At 39.7% G+C, this 19,004-nt stretch overlaps 1 protein-coding gene across 7 annotated transcripts in view; it reads left to right on the forward strand.

Moving 5' to 3' along the window:
* The first annotated feature begins 2,803 nt into the window (after positions 1–2,803).
* mtss1lb (MTSS I-BAR domain containing 2b) overlaps positions 2,804–19,004 on the forward strand; it is a 100,368-nt gene continuing 84,167 nt past the window's right edge. For 3 of the 7 annotated variants that reach the window (XM_051941237.1, XM_051941249.1, XM_051941239.1), the window contains exon 1: positions 2,804–3,519. In XM_051941237.1, the coding sequence (XP_051797197.1) occupies positions 3,433–3,519 (87 nt within the window). In that variant the 5' untranslated portion in view covers positions 2,804–3,432. The remainder of the gene's footprint in view (positions 3,520–19,004) is intronic. The other 4 variants (XM_051941243.1, XM_051941252.1, XM_051941256.1 and 1 more) reach the window with 4 other exon arrangements.

The raw sequence follows: 19,004 nt of genomic DNA on the forward strand, positions 1-19,004 counted from the left end.
TGAGGAATTCAGTTGAATTGGAATGTTATTTACGGAAGACAGAGCTGTATCGGTGTCACTGAGGAAGCCATCAGCTACCGACTTATTGGTAACTGTGTTAATACCCAATCTCAACTCATGCCAAGAGAACAATAAGAAGAAAGAGCTATTTAAAGTGACTTCAGCGTCATTGGTTAACCCACAAGCAGAGGCTGTTGGAACTAAAGCGTGCCACTCCAGGTGATAATAGTGTTACTGGTAATTTTATAATAAAAACTATCTATGTTTGTTTAAATATAACAGAATCAAAAGCATGTAATTTATGTAATATGTGCTATTATTAATCTGGAAGAGTAGCAGTAATTTTCTGTTTGATTCATGTCTCTCATGGGGGAAGTTTGTTTGTCACCCAAAACAGAATCCGTCGGTAGTTGTGTAGTTACACACGCACACAAGAACTCTGGAATTCAATCAGCACTGGTGTAGAAAGTACAAAAAGGGCTTGGCTCATATCAGCTGGATTGATAAGCTAAACACACTAGTTTAAAGGTAAAACCTAGCTTAACATTTAACATTTTCTTAGAAAATTGAAAGCACCTGTCTACAGACGTTGGAATTGCAACTAATTATCACTGTTCATTATTCGAGTGGTCAGAAGTATGAATAGAGTTACTTGATGTTCTTTATATGCACTTTGTGCTCTACATTAGAGTGGACATTCAAATAATGCATTTTTATTACATGAAAAATGTAGTGACATAACTCTTTTACATTAATATGATGATGATGATAATAATCATAGTAAAATTTTTTAAAATAATCTGTCAAATTATACTTCTGTAAAGTACATCCTGCTTTTTTGAGGGAAATGTAGAGGTGCTCTACTTTCTGGTAGCATATTAATACAGAAATTGAGAAAACGGATATCTCACCAGAACTCAATAATCACTTGAGCTGAAAGTGGAGTAGAGGATTTTTGCACTTCTGCAAGAAATCAAATTATTTACCTTAGTATGTGAAAGCTTTATAGCCTAGCCGCGCTAGCCCCATGTTTCTGAAGGCACAAGGGTCTAGGGCCGCTCGACAGGGAGGGAGGCGGGCTAAAAGGTTGTCTTTCAAATCACTCTGCAGCAATTGGGTAGGTATACAACCAATCAGTGCAACGAATAGGCTGACGTAGTTCCGAGAGCACCGGCGGATTGTGGCTAAGTCCCATTAGCTTCCCAACCAGCGGAGTCAACTGGTATATTAAGGATTTGCCATATCCCGTCGGCATAAGTCCAAATACGTCTTTCTTCTCAGTGAAACACTTCAGTGCCGTCCTTTGTTTATCTTTCAAGTTGAATTTTAGCTTCAAATCTTTAAGGGCTGTGGCCAAAGCCGAGTCGAAAGATAACTGTTTATTGTGCGCCGGTTGTTTCTGTCAGAATCGTCACGCCTCTGTCGTCACTTCGTTACGCCCGCCTTCTGACTCTACACTTCATGGTGATTCGTCCGGCCAGTTTTAGGAGAATCCAGCCTCGAACCTTATGGAGGGTAACTAGACCCACCCTGGCAGAGAATTAAATTCGTTGCCGTGGGTTGTCTCGCGCGGCTAGGCTAAAAGCTTTATATACTCATAGGGAAATTGTCTTTCCACAGCCTGGGGTCAGAGAACATGACCAGCTACAGTGAGGGATCTCTGACAGCCTAGCAAGACTGGGGCTTAATCCCTAACCATCCAAAGCAGTAAACCCTGGTCTTTACTGGTAAACCACTTATGCTACATAATAAGTAGGAAGTGGCCCGTATGGGGATCGAACCCATAACCTCAGCGTTATTAGCACCACACTCTAACCAACTGAGCTAGCCGGCCATACTATACGCTCTTACAACAGCTACATCTTTACACAGACTTGGGTAGGTTAATATTTAACAAGCCTGAAGAACCAGTTCTATCAGCTTGTAGAAGGGAGCTTTCCGTTATTCTCCGTCAGAACCCTGTTCCAGTTCTGACATATGGCTAAGTTATTCCAATTCTATAACTTGCCACTGTATAGTGTACAGTGTCTGAGCAGAGTCATAGCTGAGCTGGTGTGCCTGACTGCAGTGAGCAGTGCAGAGGTGGTTGTCAGGAGGAATTTAATGGATCTGTACATTCTAGAAGAAGCAGCAGGGCAGAGTTACATCTAAGTCGTTTTAAGGCAAGAAATGCTTCTTTTCACATTAAAAAAGATGTCAAATTGCTTTCTAAATTCAAAACATTTACTGGCTGGCAGATAATATGAAGAATTATATGCACCATGTTGTAATAGATCAGACTCTAAGCAGTAGAATGAAAAAAAGAAACCAAGCCCACTATGTCAGATACAGCAGGTGAGTATGTGAAATCAGTCTGAGCTGAACGTACCAACATATAACAGTACTTCTCAGAAAACTAAGAGGAATGGAGAGATTAATGGTTGAATTGTATGATTTTTCTTTCATAAACCAACAGACTCGTGTCACACTTGAAAGCATTAGGAATTTTAGAAATCCTGACACAAATAACTGTCCATCCAGGTCATGGAATGCTAAAGTGATAAATCTGGATTGTGAAGAGGCATTCCTCCAAACGCACGCTACTCTACTGGTATGTAAATGTATCTGACATTTACCCCCTGCTGATTTTTTTATTCTAGGCGAGTGGTCTTCGATAGCTGTGTGCGTGTGTGTGTGCGTGTGTGTGCGTGTGTGTGTGTGTGTGTGTGTGTGTGTGTGCGCGCGCGCGCGAGTGCGCGCGCGCGCGCGCCTGCATGCGGCCATGTGACAGACCGTCCGGAGTTGTCCAGCCTCCTTTTTTTGACTCGCTTGCAGTTGCAAGGATCGTATTACTGGCTGGTCTCCCCGCACCGCTGAGCCCACCGCCTCTGCACCAATCACAGCCTGTCTTTTCTCACGAACACATGCATGCACGATCGCACAGACTCTGACACACACACACACACGCACACACGCACACGCACGCACTCAAGGCGACACATCGCTCCGGTTCTCCGCTGCCTTCACATGCGTCTGCACCGACTCCGCGTTGCGCTGGCTGCGCCAAGATGAGCGTGGTCGCCCCGGTACCATCTGAACGGTACCATCCCGTCGCCTGACTGAGTCAGAGTCAGAGAGAGAGAGAGAGAGAGAGAGAGAGAGAGAGAGAGTGAGAGAAACACAGAGAGAGAGTGAGAGAGACCATCTTTCCTCCCTCAAAACCCATCTTACCTTCGCCTGGAAGAGACCGCAGCGCCAGCTTGTTTCGGCATCTTTCTTTTTCACCCCTCCTCCTCCTGTTCTTTCTGCATCCCTTCGTTATTGTCGGTCTCCCGGTTTAAAGGAGAAACCGGAGAGCCCCATCGCAATTTTGTGGAAATACATTTTTGTATTTTTTTCCCTGCTGGGTGTTGGTAGCGCGCAGTTGGTGCGCGCTTCTGCAAATTCCGGTGAATGGTGGATTTGGCAAACATGGAGACCGTGGAGAAGGAATGCGGGGCCCTCGGGGGTCTGTTCCAGGCGATTGTCAACGACATGAAGGTAAATAAAAGTTGCTGTTTTGTTTCCTTTTCCCAATATTTAGTCAGATCTGTGATCATGGTTCCACACATGTGCTCCATCCCTGAGAACAGCCACAGCTTCACCATAATGGAGCAGGGGTCGTTCTCAGGTACTCGTTTAAAATTCGGATGCGTTGATTTTGGTTGTATGTGACATGAAGATGGATGAATGACGGTACCGTTTTGCCGACAGAGATGCTGCGGCCCGGTGGGTTGTTGGTGCGAAACCCGGCCCCCTCCTCCGCCACCATCCCCACAATATTGGCTGCGCATGCAAACGTCAATGCATCCATTTTCTCACGCACTTGAGATTATCATGAAATCCGCGTAAAAGAAAGAAAGGGTCCCCGACCCTCACAGATCAACCAGCCTGCTGTTTTCATTCAGGTTCATCTGGCATTTTGCGGTGAGACGCGCAGAATTCGGGGTTGTGTGTCAGTATGAACATGCGCATATCAAAGCCCTCTGTGAGCCTATATTAGCCAATTCATGTCGATGGCTTTATGAAGCACGGTTTCATATTAGAGAGGTCTATAAAAACCCAATCAGATCTGCGTCCGTGCCGTGTTTGACACATTCCTCTGGCCTTCATACACGTGTGAACCAGGGTGGATAACTGCCTGGGTTTCATCGCCATCGTCTTGTTTTCCAGAAAAAGGTGCACGCTGCACTGTTGTATGTTCAGCCTCGCTCCTTTTTTTCAATGGCTGGCCCAGTGTGCGTCTCCGTGAGAGTGCAGCGTCATTGATTTTCTGTCAGGCTGATCTGGCAGGAAAACATGAAGGCGTGAGAAGCCGTGCAGCCGTCAGACAGCCAGTCTCCCTGTCTCTCCGTCCGTCTGTCTGTTCCTTTTGCCCGCCTGTCTGTCTGATCAGTCAGTGATTCTGCAGCATGATGGCTCCAGCATGGCACTAACAGCGGCCACTGCCAGGCTTTAGTGGTTCAGTACCCACCCAGGCTAAATGCACTGTGAGCTCTTGTGCTGCTGGAAGATGCTTCAGATGAAAGCCTCCATGAAATGATTTAAAATACAGTCTGTGAATCTGCCTGTCAGACGCCCAGCAGCCCTGCATGCTTTTCTGTCATTCCATGTCTTACCTCTCTTTGTCTCTGCCATTTTAAATGTTGTTAATACGTCCCTGTATCTGCAGATGTAATATATGCACATGGTTTGTAAAAGGAGATGTAACTTTAACAATTACCCCACTTCTTTGGAAATAATAGTCTACTATTCACTTTCATATTACATTGCTTTCTGTATGACCCTAGAATCTAGAGGTCACAGCAAATGCTACACTCTCACTGTGCTGTAAGGACAGATTATTGGCTTTCTGCTGTCAGTGAGACATGCAGGAGAAAGGGATACACAAACATGATCCCAGATATCAATACTAATCCATGATTAGTAACTCTGTCCGATAGTAAATATGGATTAGATTAATTTCAGTATTCAATATTAATCAATATTACACAGCACAAAGGTGTATAATGAAATAACTGAATAAAAAATATCCAAACCAAAAGCACTGTGAGCAAGTAAAAGAAGCATTCTTTAGATAGAGTTGAAAAACAATGAACATTGAAGCAGCAGAGGCAGACCTATTCTGACTATTAGTCCCAAGTGCAGGTCAGGCTCTACAACACACTGGATCCTACACTATGTATAGACTATGCTGCTACTAACATCTTTCCTCAGGCCATCAACTCGTCCTTAAACTGCATTCAAAATGTTTAGTCTGCAGCTCTGAACTCAGACAACCCCAAGGACATCGTATGGCTCACATGGCTTTCCAACTGTATCTCTCTGTACAGCTAAAGTACACATGATACAACTGCTTTCACACAAGGGTAAAACTTGTAACCAACAAATTGAGGTCAAATACTGAAGGAAATACCATATATTCCAAACTGAAATCAGGAATTACAGCATTGCATTTTAGTTTAATAGCATGAATATTTTAGTTTCAGAGTGTAAATATTCTCTATTAATCAATGGGATGATCAAGGTGCATGAAGTACATGTTAGACAAGCTGCCTTGTGCAAAGAAAAATACAAAGCAGTATAGATAGTGTGCCATAGGCAGTATGCCTGGGCTTATAACTCTCATTTGCAAGATAAAGATTATTTTAGTTCTGCCTTTGGACATTTACTATATTTCATATGCTGTGGTAATCCTATAGCAGAGATGTCAAACTCATCTTAATTCAGAGGCCACATTCAGCCCAGTTTGATCTGAGCATAATAATCTATATATAACGAGAACTCTTTTGTGCAAAAGAAGTATTTTCTGAAACTGTTCACATTTAATGAACTCTTTTTTTTTTTTTTACAAAGCATTATGAATAACCTGAAATTTCTAAAGAAAAATAAGTGAAATTTCAACAACATTACGCCTCAATTTATCATTACAATTTACAGATCACAGTGTATCTACAAAGAAACAAAACATTTAGTGACAGGTATCAGGACCTGAACAATAGAGGTTTGTTTTTTATTACTTTATCGTCAAAACAACTTGTCAAGCTCTAGAAATTATTTAAAATTTGCATTCATTTCCACATCTCTGTAGCAATCCTGACCACCTCAACTGACTCACCATACCAAAGAATATAAAGTGGGAGCTATTAAGGAAAAGGTTTAGTTATCTCCCTCCCTTGTAAATATATTACATTTATACATGAAGAACACATAAAAATTGTGGCAGTGCATCACCCATAGGGTTCCACGAAAACAAACTCAGTCATACTGAAGCTGCAGACTGACATTATATTGCACAATGATCAATGTCTTTAAATATTTTGAAAGTAAGCAGTCATTTTCACCTCTGTAATTTTTAGACTTTGCAAAGTCATCCCACGGAGCAGATTGGACCCTCTGGTGGGCCAGTTTTGGCTCGCGGGGCGTCCATCAAAATCAATGGCATGAATGTCACACTCAGACAGGATTCACATGTACGTGCTTCATGAGTCAATCGTCTCAAGTCTCATTCAGTTTAAATGGAGTGATGTCATGCAACACATACGTGTGAGTCCCACTGTATGTCTGTAAATCCCAGACTGCACACATGATAGTATTAAAAATATTTATCTGAGCTTGCTTTGTGATTGGAGATTAGCTGCAGCTACACGGATTATTAATTTGCACTCTGATAAACATAGAGGAGTTTCTTTTGACAGCTGTATAATGGAATGCATCGACCACACGGATCATAAATCAGGGCAGTTTCAAAGGTTCTATACTAATGGAAAATCACTATTCTGCCAAATACAACCATTTTGAGATGAAAACGGACTACAGAGTGCTCATCCCTTTGAAAAGTGCAGCATGTACTGCTCTGTAACAGACTACAGGATGTAGGTATCAATTTAACAGGTAGAGGAAATGCTTTGCGTCTCTGCCATACATCAGAATCAACTTGTTCTCTCAAGTGCTGCTGCTTAGATACAAACAAGCAGAATCACTGTTCAAGGAATATCACTATAAAAGCTTCTCCCTGCTTCTCGCCATCTCTGTTTATCTCTGTTTCATCCATTATTCATTACTTTTCTAATGGTCATCCTGTTTATGTTACCAGCTCACTATGAAGTGGGTCAATAAATTGGGTTAAAAACTATACTGCCCTAATCTGGAATGGATGAACTCCACCAGCTTCAATGAGGCAATGAATAGCTGTCAGTGAGTGGATGAGAGTCACTGAGTCATAACCCTTAAACTCTCTCTGACTCGAAGCAATGTGTCTTTAATCAGTTTTAATGCTCACCAAAGAAGAAGCCATTTGTCAAATGAAACAAAGGGATTAATAGTTTTTCTTCATTAGTTCTCAGAAACAGGCTGGCTTGGTGATCTCGTTGATGCAAGACTTGCGCAACCAAATAGTGACTCGAGAGAAGACATTTTTAAAATACCAGTTCAGCTGTTCTGCTCGAATCGCTGAAGTCCACATAGTTCTCTTTCAAATGCATTAAGTACAGAGATACTTTACAGAGGAAATCCATAAGTTAATATATAGCTGAATTATTTATTCGTATTTGTGGAATAAACTTTTCTAAAAATAGAAAAAAGGAAAATACACAAATTCATTGGTTCTAAAGGCAGCCTAATCCATATTGTTGCCTAATGACACTGAATTCTTTAAATACATCAAATATTGACTGAATATTATTAACCTCCAAATTATCTAATTGCTTAGTCCTGTACTTGTATTTTTTATCATATGCAAGTTTGCAATTGAACATGGCCTTGTGATGGACTGGTGACCTGTCCAGGGTCGGCTGGGATAGGCTCCAGGTCATGTGACCCTCCATAGTATAAAGCAAGTATAGATACTGGATGGATGGACGGACGGACGGATTATGAAAGCAACAATCTCTTTTCCATTGATATGTCAAATATTTAGCCAATTTTAAAATATATTATTATCATTTATCTCATTTGGTGTACATATGAAGCCACTCTGTCAAGCTTTGTAAACCAGCTCCTGCTGTGATTCCCAGAGTCTCACAGTTTTCTATTTCCCTACAAATCCAATCTGATTCAAAAGATTTGGAAACCTTTTCGGAGTTTCCACTACAATTTTGGATTTAACTCTTAACTTCACATCTAAAATATCAGAAAATACTACTAAGCTGTAAACCATATATTAAATAGTTGAAATAACTTGAATTGAGATGCACATTTAATGTAAATTAGAAGGAACACCGACATTTTGACATTCTGACAAAACATCCTAATATATTAGATTATTATTCTAAGAACCATTAAGTAGGATGACAAAACTAATTATGAAGCTGTTATAATTGTAGTTCTATTTACTCAGATGTTACAACATATCAAATTACAATTATTAATTTAAAAAAAAACAATCACAATCAAAAAAAGAAGTGAAAATAATTGTGATCTGCAGCCCTAAAAATAAAGAAATGAATATGGTAAATGGTTTGACTTGCTGTAGAATTGTTCTGCAGTTCCTGGTGAGCACAGTAAGTCTGCTTATCTGATATGGAACCTCCTCAGAAATTACTTGGTGGATGTTGAATGGTATATTGTGATATATAATATATAATAGATCTGAAATTATCTTAGCTATTGATTTACACGTTCTAGAAAGCAGTTCATCTTAACCCTTGTGTTGTCCTTACCAAAAAAATGTTGTTGCCTTGTCTGAAAAAAGTGCAAAACTTCAGAAAAAATTTCCCCAAATTAGTATAAATTTGCAAAATCTTCAGGAAGAAAATTCTCGAAAAGTTTCCATCAAAAGTTTTATTTTTTTAAATAAAAAATGCCCAAATTTGACAGCGAAATTCACTGGATTTTGGTTGATTTTTTTTCTGAATGTTCTTAAACATTTTTATTATTTGGTTTTTCCCACCAAAAAAATGTTCCAAAATTTCCTAAAAAAAATTGAAAATGTGGAAGTTTTCACTGTGAATATATATATATTTTTTCCACATTTTTAAAATTTTAAAACGGGTCAATTTGGCCTGCAAGACGACAGGAGGGTTAAATGACTTTGCATATTGTTTAACAGCAGAAACTACATCCCCTAATAGAAATGATCAATATTCTAATACGAGGACCTGTATGAGATATGCCAAGTGAAAAATCTTCTATGTTTTGGCTGGAGTTGAAACTCACTTTTACTTTGTGGACATCCTCTGAAGCCATTGTGCTATCCTGTCATGCCAAGTTCATTATGTTTTCATCTTTTGCCAGTGGAATTTTTACCTGACGCTTTTACGCACACTCATGAGTTCACAACAAGAGCCAAACTGAATGCCGTTGGATGCCAACGTCAGCAGATTGGATCCATGCTGTGTAGAAAGCACTTTTTCTTCCTCTTTCCTTCATCTTCCTCTTCCTCCTCCTGCTTCTCCCTTCCTCTTTCTCTCCACAGCATGTCCTCCACCCAGTGAGATCAAGTTGGCTTTGGTCTGTTTCGTGTTGCGTAAAATGATTAGGAATGAGAGCAAATAATTAATAATGCAGCAGTGGGAGCTGAGAAGAAAGTTGTGATATTAAAGCATCAGTTATAAAGTAATAACCTCACAGTTTGTGATATGTTAATATAATTTCATAATGTTTTTAAAATTAAAATATCCAGCTTGTACATATTAAACAGTCCCATTTGTTCATGCACACTCCTCGTCGTCTCTGGGGATGTGTATTGTGTATATGCGTGTGTGTACAAGGGCACTAAGTAGTTTCTGCCAATGTGTATCCCTTGAGGCTGTGTCTCACAACTTTCTAGTGAATTACACATCCGCAGGTCACAGAGGGGCATTAGGATAATATGTAGAGGTCATGTTCACGGTCAGCTGACTAAATAGACCAGTTACTGAATACAGGCTACTGTTTTCTTGACAGTGGCAGTAAGATGGAGTATAGGAAATCATAGTTTCCTGGTCAAAGTTGTATTTCTATTATCTGCATATTGTGCTGACAGAACCCAGATCTAAATTGCTGCAGGAAATATCAATGGGCATTCCTGAAGAAGGATGTAGTTAATAAGATAAGCATAAATATGCTATACTCTGTCCCAGATGTTAAAATAACTTCCTGCATTGGTGCTGTCGCTCTTGTTTACATTGCCCTTTCATAGAGCATTTTTGCAGCAAAACAGAACAGAGTGATGCAGTTCCAGTTCATGATCGGCTTCCTTTGTGTCTTTTTCTGTTGTCAGCACCATTGGAGTAACTTTAATATCATAGCACTAAAAACTTATATTTGATATGATTAAAAACTTTAGTGATCAATTTGTTAATTGACTATTTTTAGGAAATCATTGTTTGTGTTTGAGGATGGCTACTAAAGACTGTTTTATGTCGATTAACCCATCGACTTTTAGTTCATTGGTCAAAATGATTGATTTTGCTACAAAAAGAAACAACAAATCAATTATTTGTTTTCAGTTCATTTTGTGACTAAAATCGTTGAGCTTGATAAGTGTATTTAGCAGCTACCACGACAAAAAAAAATATTAAAATGCTCTGCCTGGACAAAAGATAATAAAAACCTCCTCCTTCCAATGAATAAAGATCACATAACGGTAGTTATGTCAGTATTTTTCCTCTGTAGCAGCCTTTGCTTTGTGCTGCACTGTTGTTATCACTGAAACTTTGCACAGTGTACAGATCACCTTCATACTTGATCATCTGAGGTACTCCCATACTTTCTAAGCCTTAGATCTTGGGAAACTTTGACACTGAACTGAACTCGCTGGACCATTTTCTAAAACTGTAGCGCTGACATCATCCGATCAAATAGAGGAGCTGAAAACATCTGACATTATCAGCAAACTGAACGTATTTACAGGCTTTACACTCCCAAAAAATGACTGTATTTACTGTATATATCCAGTCATGGGAAAAAAAATGTTAAATCACCCTTGTTTTCTTCAATTTCTTGTTCATTTTAATGCCTAGTACAACTAAAGGTGAATTTGTTTGGACAAATATAATGATAACAAAAAAAAGCTCAAAACAGTTTGATTTAAAAGCTGAGATCTAGCCATTTTCCATGGTTTTCTTGATAATAACCAAAATCACTTAGTTTCTTACATCAATAGCTGTGACATAGTACTGCCAACAACAGTGCTTTTAGGCATTCCATGTTTTCTTTCCTGTCTGTTTTAGTCACATGATACACACAGGAGTTAGTACTTGATTGCATAACCATTGTTTTTGATGACTGCAGCCATGTGCCTCGACATGCTCTCCACCAGCTTCTGATGCTCTGCTGTCACAGCAGCCCATTCCTGTTGCACCAATTCAAACAAATTTGCTCTGTTTTTGGGTTTGTGGTTCTCCATTTTGAGTTTGATGATTTTCCACAAGTTTTCAATTGGATTTAGATCTGGTGATTGAGCAGGCCAAGGCATGGTTTGAATGTTCTGGTTCTCCATCCAGGCTTTAACTGACCTTGCCGTGTGGTAAGGGGCTTTGTCTTGTTGGAAAACCCAGTTATTCAAGACAGGAAAGAGTTTTCCATTTGATGAAAGAAAGCTGTTTTCAAGAGTAGCCCCGTACATGACCTGGTTCATTCACACTTCACACAATTGCATCTGCCCAGTTCCACACCTACTGAAACGACCGCAGGTCATCACTGATCCACCCCTATGATTTACTGTAGGGGCAGACAGTCTGGTTTGTAGGCTTCTCCACGCTTCCAGTAAGTTGGCTTGAGTGGGCATCAACCGGAAATTGGATTCATAACAGGTGTAAACTAACCGTGACGTCACCAGTTGGTTTTAACACCGAGAAAATGAAGCCCGGATTTTGCTACTTCCTGGTCGCCATTTTGGATTTTTTGGAGCCAGTGACGTCATCAAACAGGCTGGACCGGAGAGAAACTCAGGGCAGGACCAGTCAATGGGACTGTCAATCAAGTATAGCCACACCCCCTGGCTCCGCCAACTTTAACGATTTATTTAAAATTCAGTATTGATTTATTTTAAAATTGGCCACCTGATCTCTCATTTTGACCATGAAAACTAACGGGAAAAAAATCCTGAGCTGTAGAAAATTAGTCTATCAAATTTTATTTTTTCCAAAAATGAATTGGGGTCTATGGAGCAAAAGCTTTTTGGAGCCAACCCTAGCGGACGGCGTGATATTGCAAGTTTTTGACATCCGGGTGGGCTTCAATTTTGGAGCCAGATGCTACGTCCACTTTATATACAGTCTGTGATTCATAACTGAAGAGACCCTTAGCCCAATCATCAACAGTCCAATCCTTGTGATCCCCAGCAAAGAGTAACCGAGCTTTCCTCTGCCTTTTGTTGATAAAGGGCTTCTTCCATGTCCTGTGTGACTTCAGATTAGCTTCAAGAAGTTGGTTTCCAACTGTCCTTGTCGAACAAATCATATTTCTTGACAGTGCCCACTTATTTTTGAAGTCCCTTGAGGTCTAACAATGATTCCTGACACAGGAACGGATAAGTGCTCGGCCATCTTGTTCAATTAAGTTTCGATGTGGTGACTGTGACCAATTTCTTTGCCAACAAACTATTCAGTGACCATTTGTGCTTTGTGGATAGGAATATTGTCATCCAAGACCCACTCCCATCAGGATAGAAAACTTTCATCATCGCATGAAGTAGATCACTTGGAAAAAACTCTGTTCTGATCCCCTCACTGTAGGGGTCAAGGGGTCAGGTATTTCCTTCAGCTTGTAACCCATCTGTATGATACATACATTAAACTATAACACTCACTGTAGAGGGGGCATACATTTCCATACAAATACATATTGTAATGATATAATTATGCTGCTCCATATTTCATATTGTAAATGGAGTCCATTTGACTTCGTAGAGTGCCATTCAGGTTAAATAAGGTATTATATTTAGTGGCAGGAATGTATGCAGGGCATGTAATATTAATGAACTAAATCAGTAAACAAATGTAAAATAATTGGTCTTCTTAGTATTAAACATGTTAAATATGCAAATCTTCTTTCTTTCTGAAAAGCTCTTGGTTTTCCAAAATAGCAGACAAAGAGGGTCTCTAAACTAGATTTCAAAGATCCACACTAAATACTTTTTGCTTCTGTTCTGGAATCCAGCAGATGCAGTTTTATAATATTATTCACTTATTGATTCATACCAAGGGCATCTATAAAAATATATATTATAAACATCTGCTTGTACAGAGATACCTACTCAGTGTAAATTTTTGGTGGGAACCAGGCAGTAACTGCGGCTTGTGTTAGCCAACCATCTGCTTTGCTTATATTTGTTGGCCATGTATGTTACGCATTGTGAAACATTCACAGTATAACACAAAGCATACACTCAACTGTACTTATGCATGTGGGTTACTCTCCCTGTAATTCCAGTTTATCCATTGTTACATCCTGGACCTGTAGCAGTGCTGTCATGTAGAAGACTGCCCTATGGCATGACTTATGATAGATATTGGTTTTGCAGTTACTGTATAGGTCAAGTTTTATTCCAAAAAGGAACAGAAAAATAGAGTGAATGAATTATAGGCCACTTTTCCCATTAAACCACTGGTCCTTGGTTGTCGTAAAGCATGTGTAGTTAAGACTGTCTATCTTTGCTTTTGGCCTTGTATTGGAAAACTGAAAATGTATCCTTAGGATTGCATTTTTACATATTTGCAGACCACAATCCCTAACTGGTAGGACATCTACTTGGGTAGTGCTTGTGCACATGGTTCTGTCTGCCAAGTCAAATGTGTTCGTGCACGTACATTTTGGTCAGTATGTACAAGCTGTGCAGCCATAAATTATCAGCCACATGTGCATGGGGCGGCTCAGTATCTTCAGATTTCACTTCAGTATCTAGGTCCTTCTGTCCATGTGTGCCATATGATATGCATAGACCATAATGGGCAGATGGTGAAACTCATGCCACACTGAGCTACTAGTATTTATGTTTTTCTTTGCAACTTGACCGAGTTGAGTGGAGAGTGGACAGGGGCCTGCCTCATTAAATTAGTAAACTGGAAAAATAGGACCATCAACAAACCAGGAGAACTGGAAGTAAACTGGTCAGTATCCTCACAGAGACTGCCCATTGTTGTCCATCCCTTTAAAAGCCAGTGACAATTATGTCCCATGACTCTGGGCCATGATGCAGAACTGAAGATGCTCTGTGGAAGCATATCATTAGTCCAATCTGTGGTGTGTTTGTGTCTGTGTGGTCCAGGGGACTTCCCACCGCAGAGCGGTTGTTTAAAACAGAGGCCTGGGTGCGTGTCAACAGAAAGAGGGAGGAAAAAGACAGAGACAGATCTCTCATCCTTGTGACTCCTTTGTGTCCATGTAGTGTTGGTTCCAGCAGACCAATAAGTCTTCCTCAGAGCAGACATTTTGACTTGTCATAATAACATAATGTCCCAATTCAGCTATCATTCATTTTATTTTGGCATGAAACAGAAATCGGTACATCCCTGTGCCATGTCACTGAAATGTGAACTGATTCAAATTCATGTCACCTCTCAAAAAATGCATTATTTCCATATTGACAAGTAGACTATTGCCTCTTATGCACAATCGAAAACAAATACTTAAGAAACATCATATTGATAATAGTTCTCAGAGTCAAAACTAAGCGCAACAAAAGGGAATTCACTTGTGATCACTGACCTGCAAGTTAGAAAACCTGTGATTATAAAATGTACTACTTTTGTGTTTTACAATGAGAAAAGATGCATGAACAAGGTTATAAAATTACACTACAGCTTCCTGAATTTTGTAACTATGGGCTGTGTCTATCTGCATGTCGCATCATTGCTCCACATTGAAAAGAGTTGCCAGATGAATTTAAAAAAAAAAAATCTGACTGTAGGGATGGACATTCACACAGCAAATGCAACTAACTGCCATGCAAGATGGAGCAACTTCAGATTTAATATTTTGCATAAGCACACTTCAACACATGGAAGGACAGGGAATGTAACCACAAAACTTTCAAATATAATTTACAACTACTTATTGATCAACTAAAAATCAAATGCACAAACTGCAAGAGGAAACTTTGCTTGCTCGAATAGAAGCCTGATGAATACACGGAGCACATTCTTGAGTCGGATAGGACAAGAAAAATTTGTGCAGCTCATTTGCTGTCCAGCATATTTGACGGTTACCTGGTCATGACAAGCACAGTGACTGCATAGTCCTGACACTAAATCAGGGAGGTGGGACTGTGACGATGTGGAGATGCATGAGTGCAAGATGTATTTGAGATTTGACATTTACAGATAGCACCATTAATGCCTGTGGACATACCAAAATACTAACTGGCAAGATGACTCCCAATCTGCAGAAGCTTGGCAGAAAATAAATATTTTAGCATGATGATGAGCAAAGCACACAGCCCAGAATCACACAAGACATTTACAAGAAGAATAAAGAGAAAGCTATGACTTGAACCCAGTGAAACACCTTTGACATATCTTAAAGAGAGAGGTAGATTAGCACAACCTCTCCAGCAAAGAGCAGCTGAAAAAATCACTGAGAAAGATGGATAGCCTCCAGTCTGTCCTTAGAAATAAAGGTGGCCATACGAAGCATTGAAAAAAAAATGCAAGATTTGAATATGACATAAGAACATTTATCCTGTTGTTCAACTTACAAGTAATGCAATTACTGTTTGGTGATGCAATTTTGAATCTTATGATATAAACAATATATAAGGTAATTCAAAAGGTCTCACATGGGGACACCCTTTGAAAATCAGTATGTGAGAGGGTCACCAAAAAATGGACAAATATGGTCAGTTTTTAGGGGAGTTATGCCCCTGTTCCCAGGTGAAGCTTTTTGAAGTGCCCTCGTACTTCAACCCTTTATACTAAATATGCTTTTTGGAATGTATGATAAAATTGTTTGATTTTGCTCCTATAGATGCAGAAGTTTCTGGAAATTCTGAGATTGCTTAATGTTCTCATCAAGCAAATTAAATCAAAGGTGAAAGTTGGATGATAAATATGCAAGACAAGGTATAAAAGCAATCTGGTGTTTAGAGAAAAAAAGATTTTGAAAAAGAAAAGAAGCAGGGCATGCTGAAGGCACATCTTTTGTACCTTGCAACCAAAGAGAAATTACCCTCATATGAAGACTCATAGTTTAGTTCTTAAATGATACAGTAGGTTTTGACCTTTCTAACGGCAACAACAACCATGTAAAAACCTAGTTAACCAGAAGCAGAAGATGCCAACGTGCCGGTAGAATCATAGGACATGTAAAGGAGCATCTCCCTCATTAGAGCTTGTTAAAATCTCTGAGGTCGTCAGGGCCCTGAGGCTCGTTAGGGCCGGTAGAGATGAATAGGGAAAACTGGTCGTGGGAGGCGTGGAGGCTGCTTGGGAGCCAGCCAAGACAGCCTCACTCAGTGAACCCTTTGTCAGGCCTGTCAAAGCTTTCTCATCACACTCTGTTCACTGTAAAACACACTGATCATTATGAAGAGACCAGAGACAGACACAGAGAACAACAACTAATGTGGCAAATCAATATTCTCATTTCAAAGAGAAACCACTGGATGAAAAGAAAGCTCTTTTCATGCTCTATATATCATGTAAGTTTTAGTATGATATGTATTGGATTGAACTCTGGATGTGCTCGCATGATTACGGTGCCAGACTACAGTTTGAGTGTGAGGTAAATAATTCTGTGGTATATGAAAATCAATGTTTTTTTCCTTTTTATTCCGCCAAGGAATGATGGAGTTAGTTACGTTTGTCTGTCTGTCTGTTAGCAACATTGCTAAAAAATGGACTAACAGATTGGGATGAATTTTCAAAGAAGGTCAGAAATGACAGAAGGACCAACTGATTAGATTTTGGCAGTGATGTGCCTTATAGTCTGTATCCATGGATATTCTAAAGATTTTTGTGTCATTGCGAGATAGCGGTGCACTGTCACTGTAACTATGACCACAAGCGAACACTACGTCAGCTGCCTGCTGATGATCACATGATTGTGATCCTACTGCATATTGACTGTTGCAAACTTGTGGGGACTTATCCGTCAGAAATTATGCAAGGAACAATTGATTACATTGTGGGGGTGTTTCCGAGTCCTGTCAATTCCCACCACCCACTACATATTTACATTTTGGTATCCGTACATAACGTACATATGCATAACACACACCTGTGCTCAGCACAAGGTCATTTATTAAATGACATCTATATAAAATGACCACATTCTATGGTACCGTTATTTCTGCCATAAATTTTTTCAAGATTTCAGCCTTCGGAAATGATACAAAGACTGAACAGCAATGGCGGAGTATTGGGCTCTCTGAGTGCTTTTTTTTGTTCACTCTGTAAACATGTAGAGAAACTGAGAGGAGAAAAATTCCGATGAAGCATCTGCATTCAGTCATAAAACTCATCCCTCAGCCTCTGGCTCTCATAACCTCCTGTGAAGTCCTGCTTTGCTCCCTGTGTTTGAATTACTTTACATGAGTACATCATCCAGTGCATCACTTGGTGGCCAAGGACAGCAAAATGTGATACATAATGACTTCATGCAACAGTAAGTTCATGGTAAACATGTTTCAAAATAAATGAACCCATCAGCATTTTTAGATACAGTATATTGTTACTGATGTGAATGTTGACTTATAAACAGTCTCACTTAGCCAGACCATTCTGCAGTACACAATGGTGTGGCTGTACTACATGATCATTCTGATAAGGAGGGGGAAGGGAGTGAAAGGGGGAGTTCTGGGATGTTTGTATTCCTTTAAACAAATTACAGTCATTGTGGGTGGAGCTAAATGAAGGATGCTGTGTCAGTGTTCCCTCAAAATAGTGACGAATGGAATTGTTGTGGTGGAACATTTGCACATGAGAAATAAGGAGTGTCATTGAAATGGACAATTCACCAGAGGTAAACTTGCAGGGCTGCTTCACTGCATGATCAAAATCCTCAGCCAAACTTTTTAGTGTGGTTGGCTAGCCTGGAGTTGCTTGTTTTTGTTTCCCAAAATAGAAAATGGATTTAAAAAATGGTAACATGCAGATAGCAGGAGAGGAGTAAGCAGTCTGACATGAATGACCAATGACAGGCTTATAGGCGCAGCTCACATCCGGTGAGTTCGACTGATGTGTCGACTGATAAGTTACAAGGAATGTAAGCAAAGAAAAGCCAAATATGCAGTGTCAGTGAAAAGTTTGCAAGTGCTTAATTGTAATATTTTCTACAGTTTTGAACAATACTTAGGACATCAAAACACATATGGAACAAGAAAAGCGCAGTACTCCGACAATGTTGTTCATTCCCACATGGCATTGTCAGAAATAATGCATTTTTTTTGTTTTAGAAATGCAGCATTTGTTTAATAGTTATTGATGATCAGAAATCACGGCACTATAGAATGTGACCATTTAATATAGATGTATTCACAAACAAAATGACCCCATGCTGAGCACAGGCATGTGTTATAAATGTGTACATTATGTACAGATATCGAATCGCATGACTTAAACATGTAGCGGAAATTGATGGGACTAGGAAACACTTCCAGAATTTAATCAACAATTCCTTGTATGATTTCCAACAGATAAGTCACAATAAATCTGCAGCGGTCAATTTCTAGTAAGATCGCAATCATGTGATCGTCAGCAGGCAGCTGATTTTGTGTTCATTTGTTGTCATAGTTACAGTGACACCGTGCTGCTATCTCACAATGAAACAGAAGTTCTTAGCAAATCTGGGGAGCCAGATCCGTGGAGCCACATCACTGTCAAAACTTGATGAGGTGGTCCTCATGTCATTTCTGACATTCCCTGAAAATTTCATCTCGATCCGTTATTCCATTTTTGAGTAATGGTGCACACACACAGATTAACAGACAGACAGACAAACATATGCCGATCATCACACAACTCCACCGTGTTCCTTGGTGGAGTAATTATGTAGTGTGTTATACCAAAAAACGATATGTCAGACAGATTTAAGAGGTCATCACCCAAAATATTATTTTCAGATGA

The sequence above is a fragment of the Acanthochromis polyacanthus genome, chromosome 2 (genome assembly GCF_021347895.1).
Source record: "Acanthochromis polyacanthus isolate Apoly-LR-REF ecotype Palm Island chromosome 2, KAUST_Apoly_ChrSc, whole genome shotgun sequence".
NCBI lineage: Eukaryota > Metazoa > Chordata > Actinopteri > Pomacentridae > Acanthochromis > Acanthochromis polyacanthus.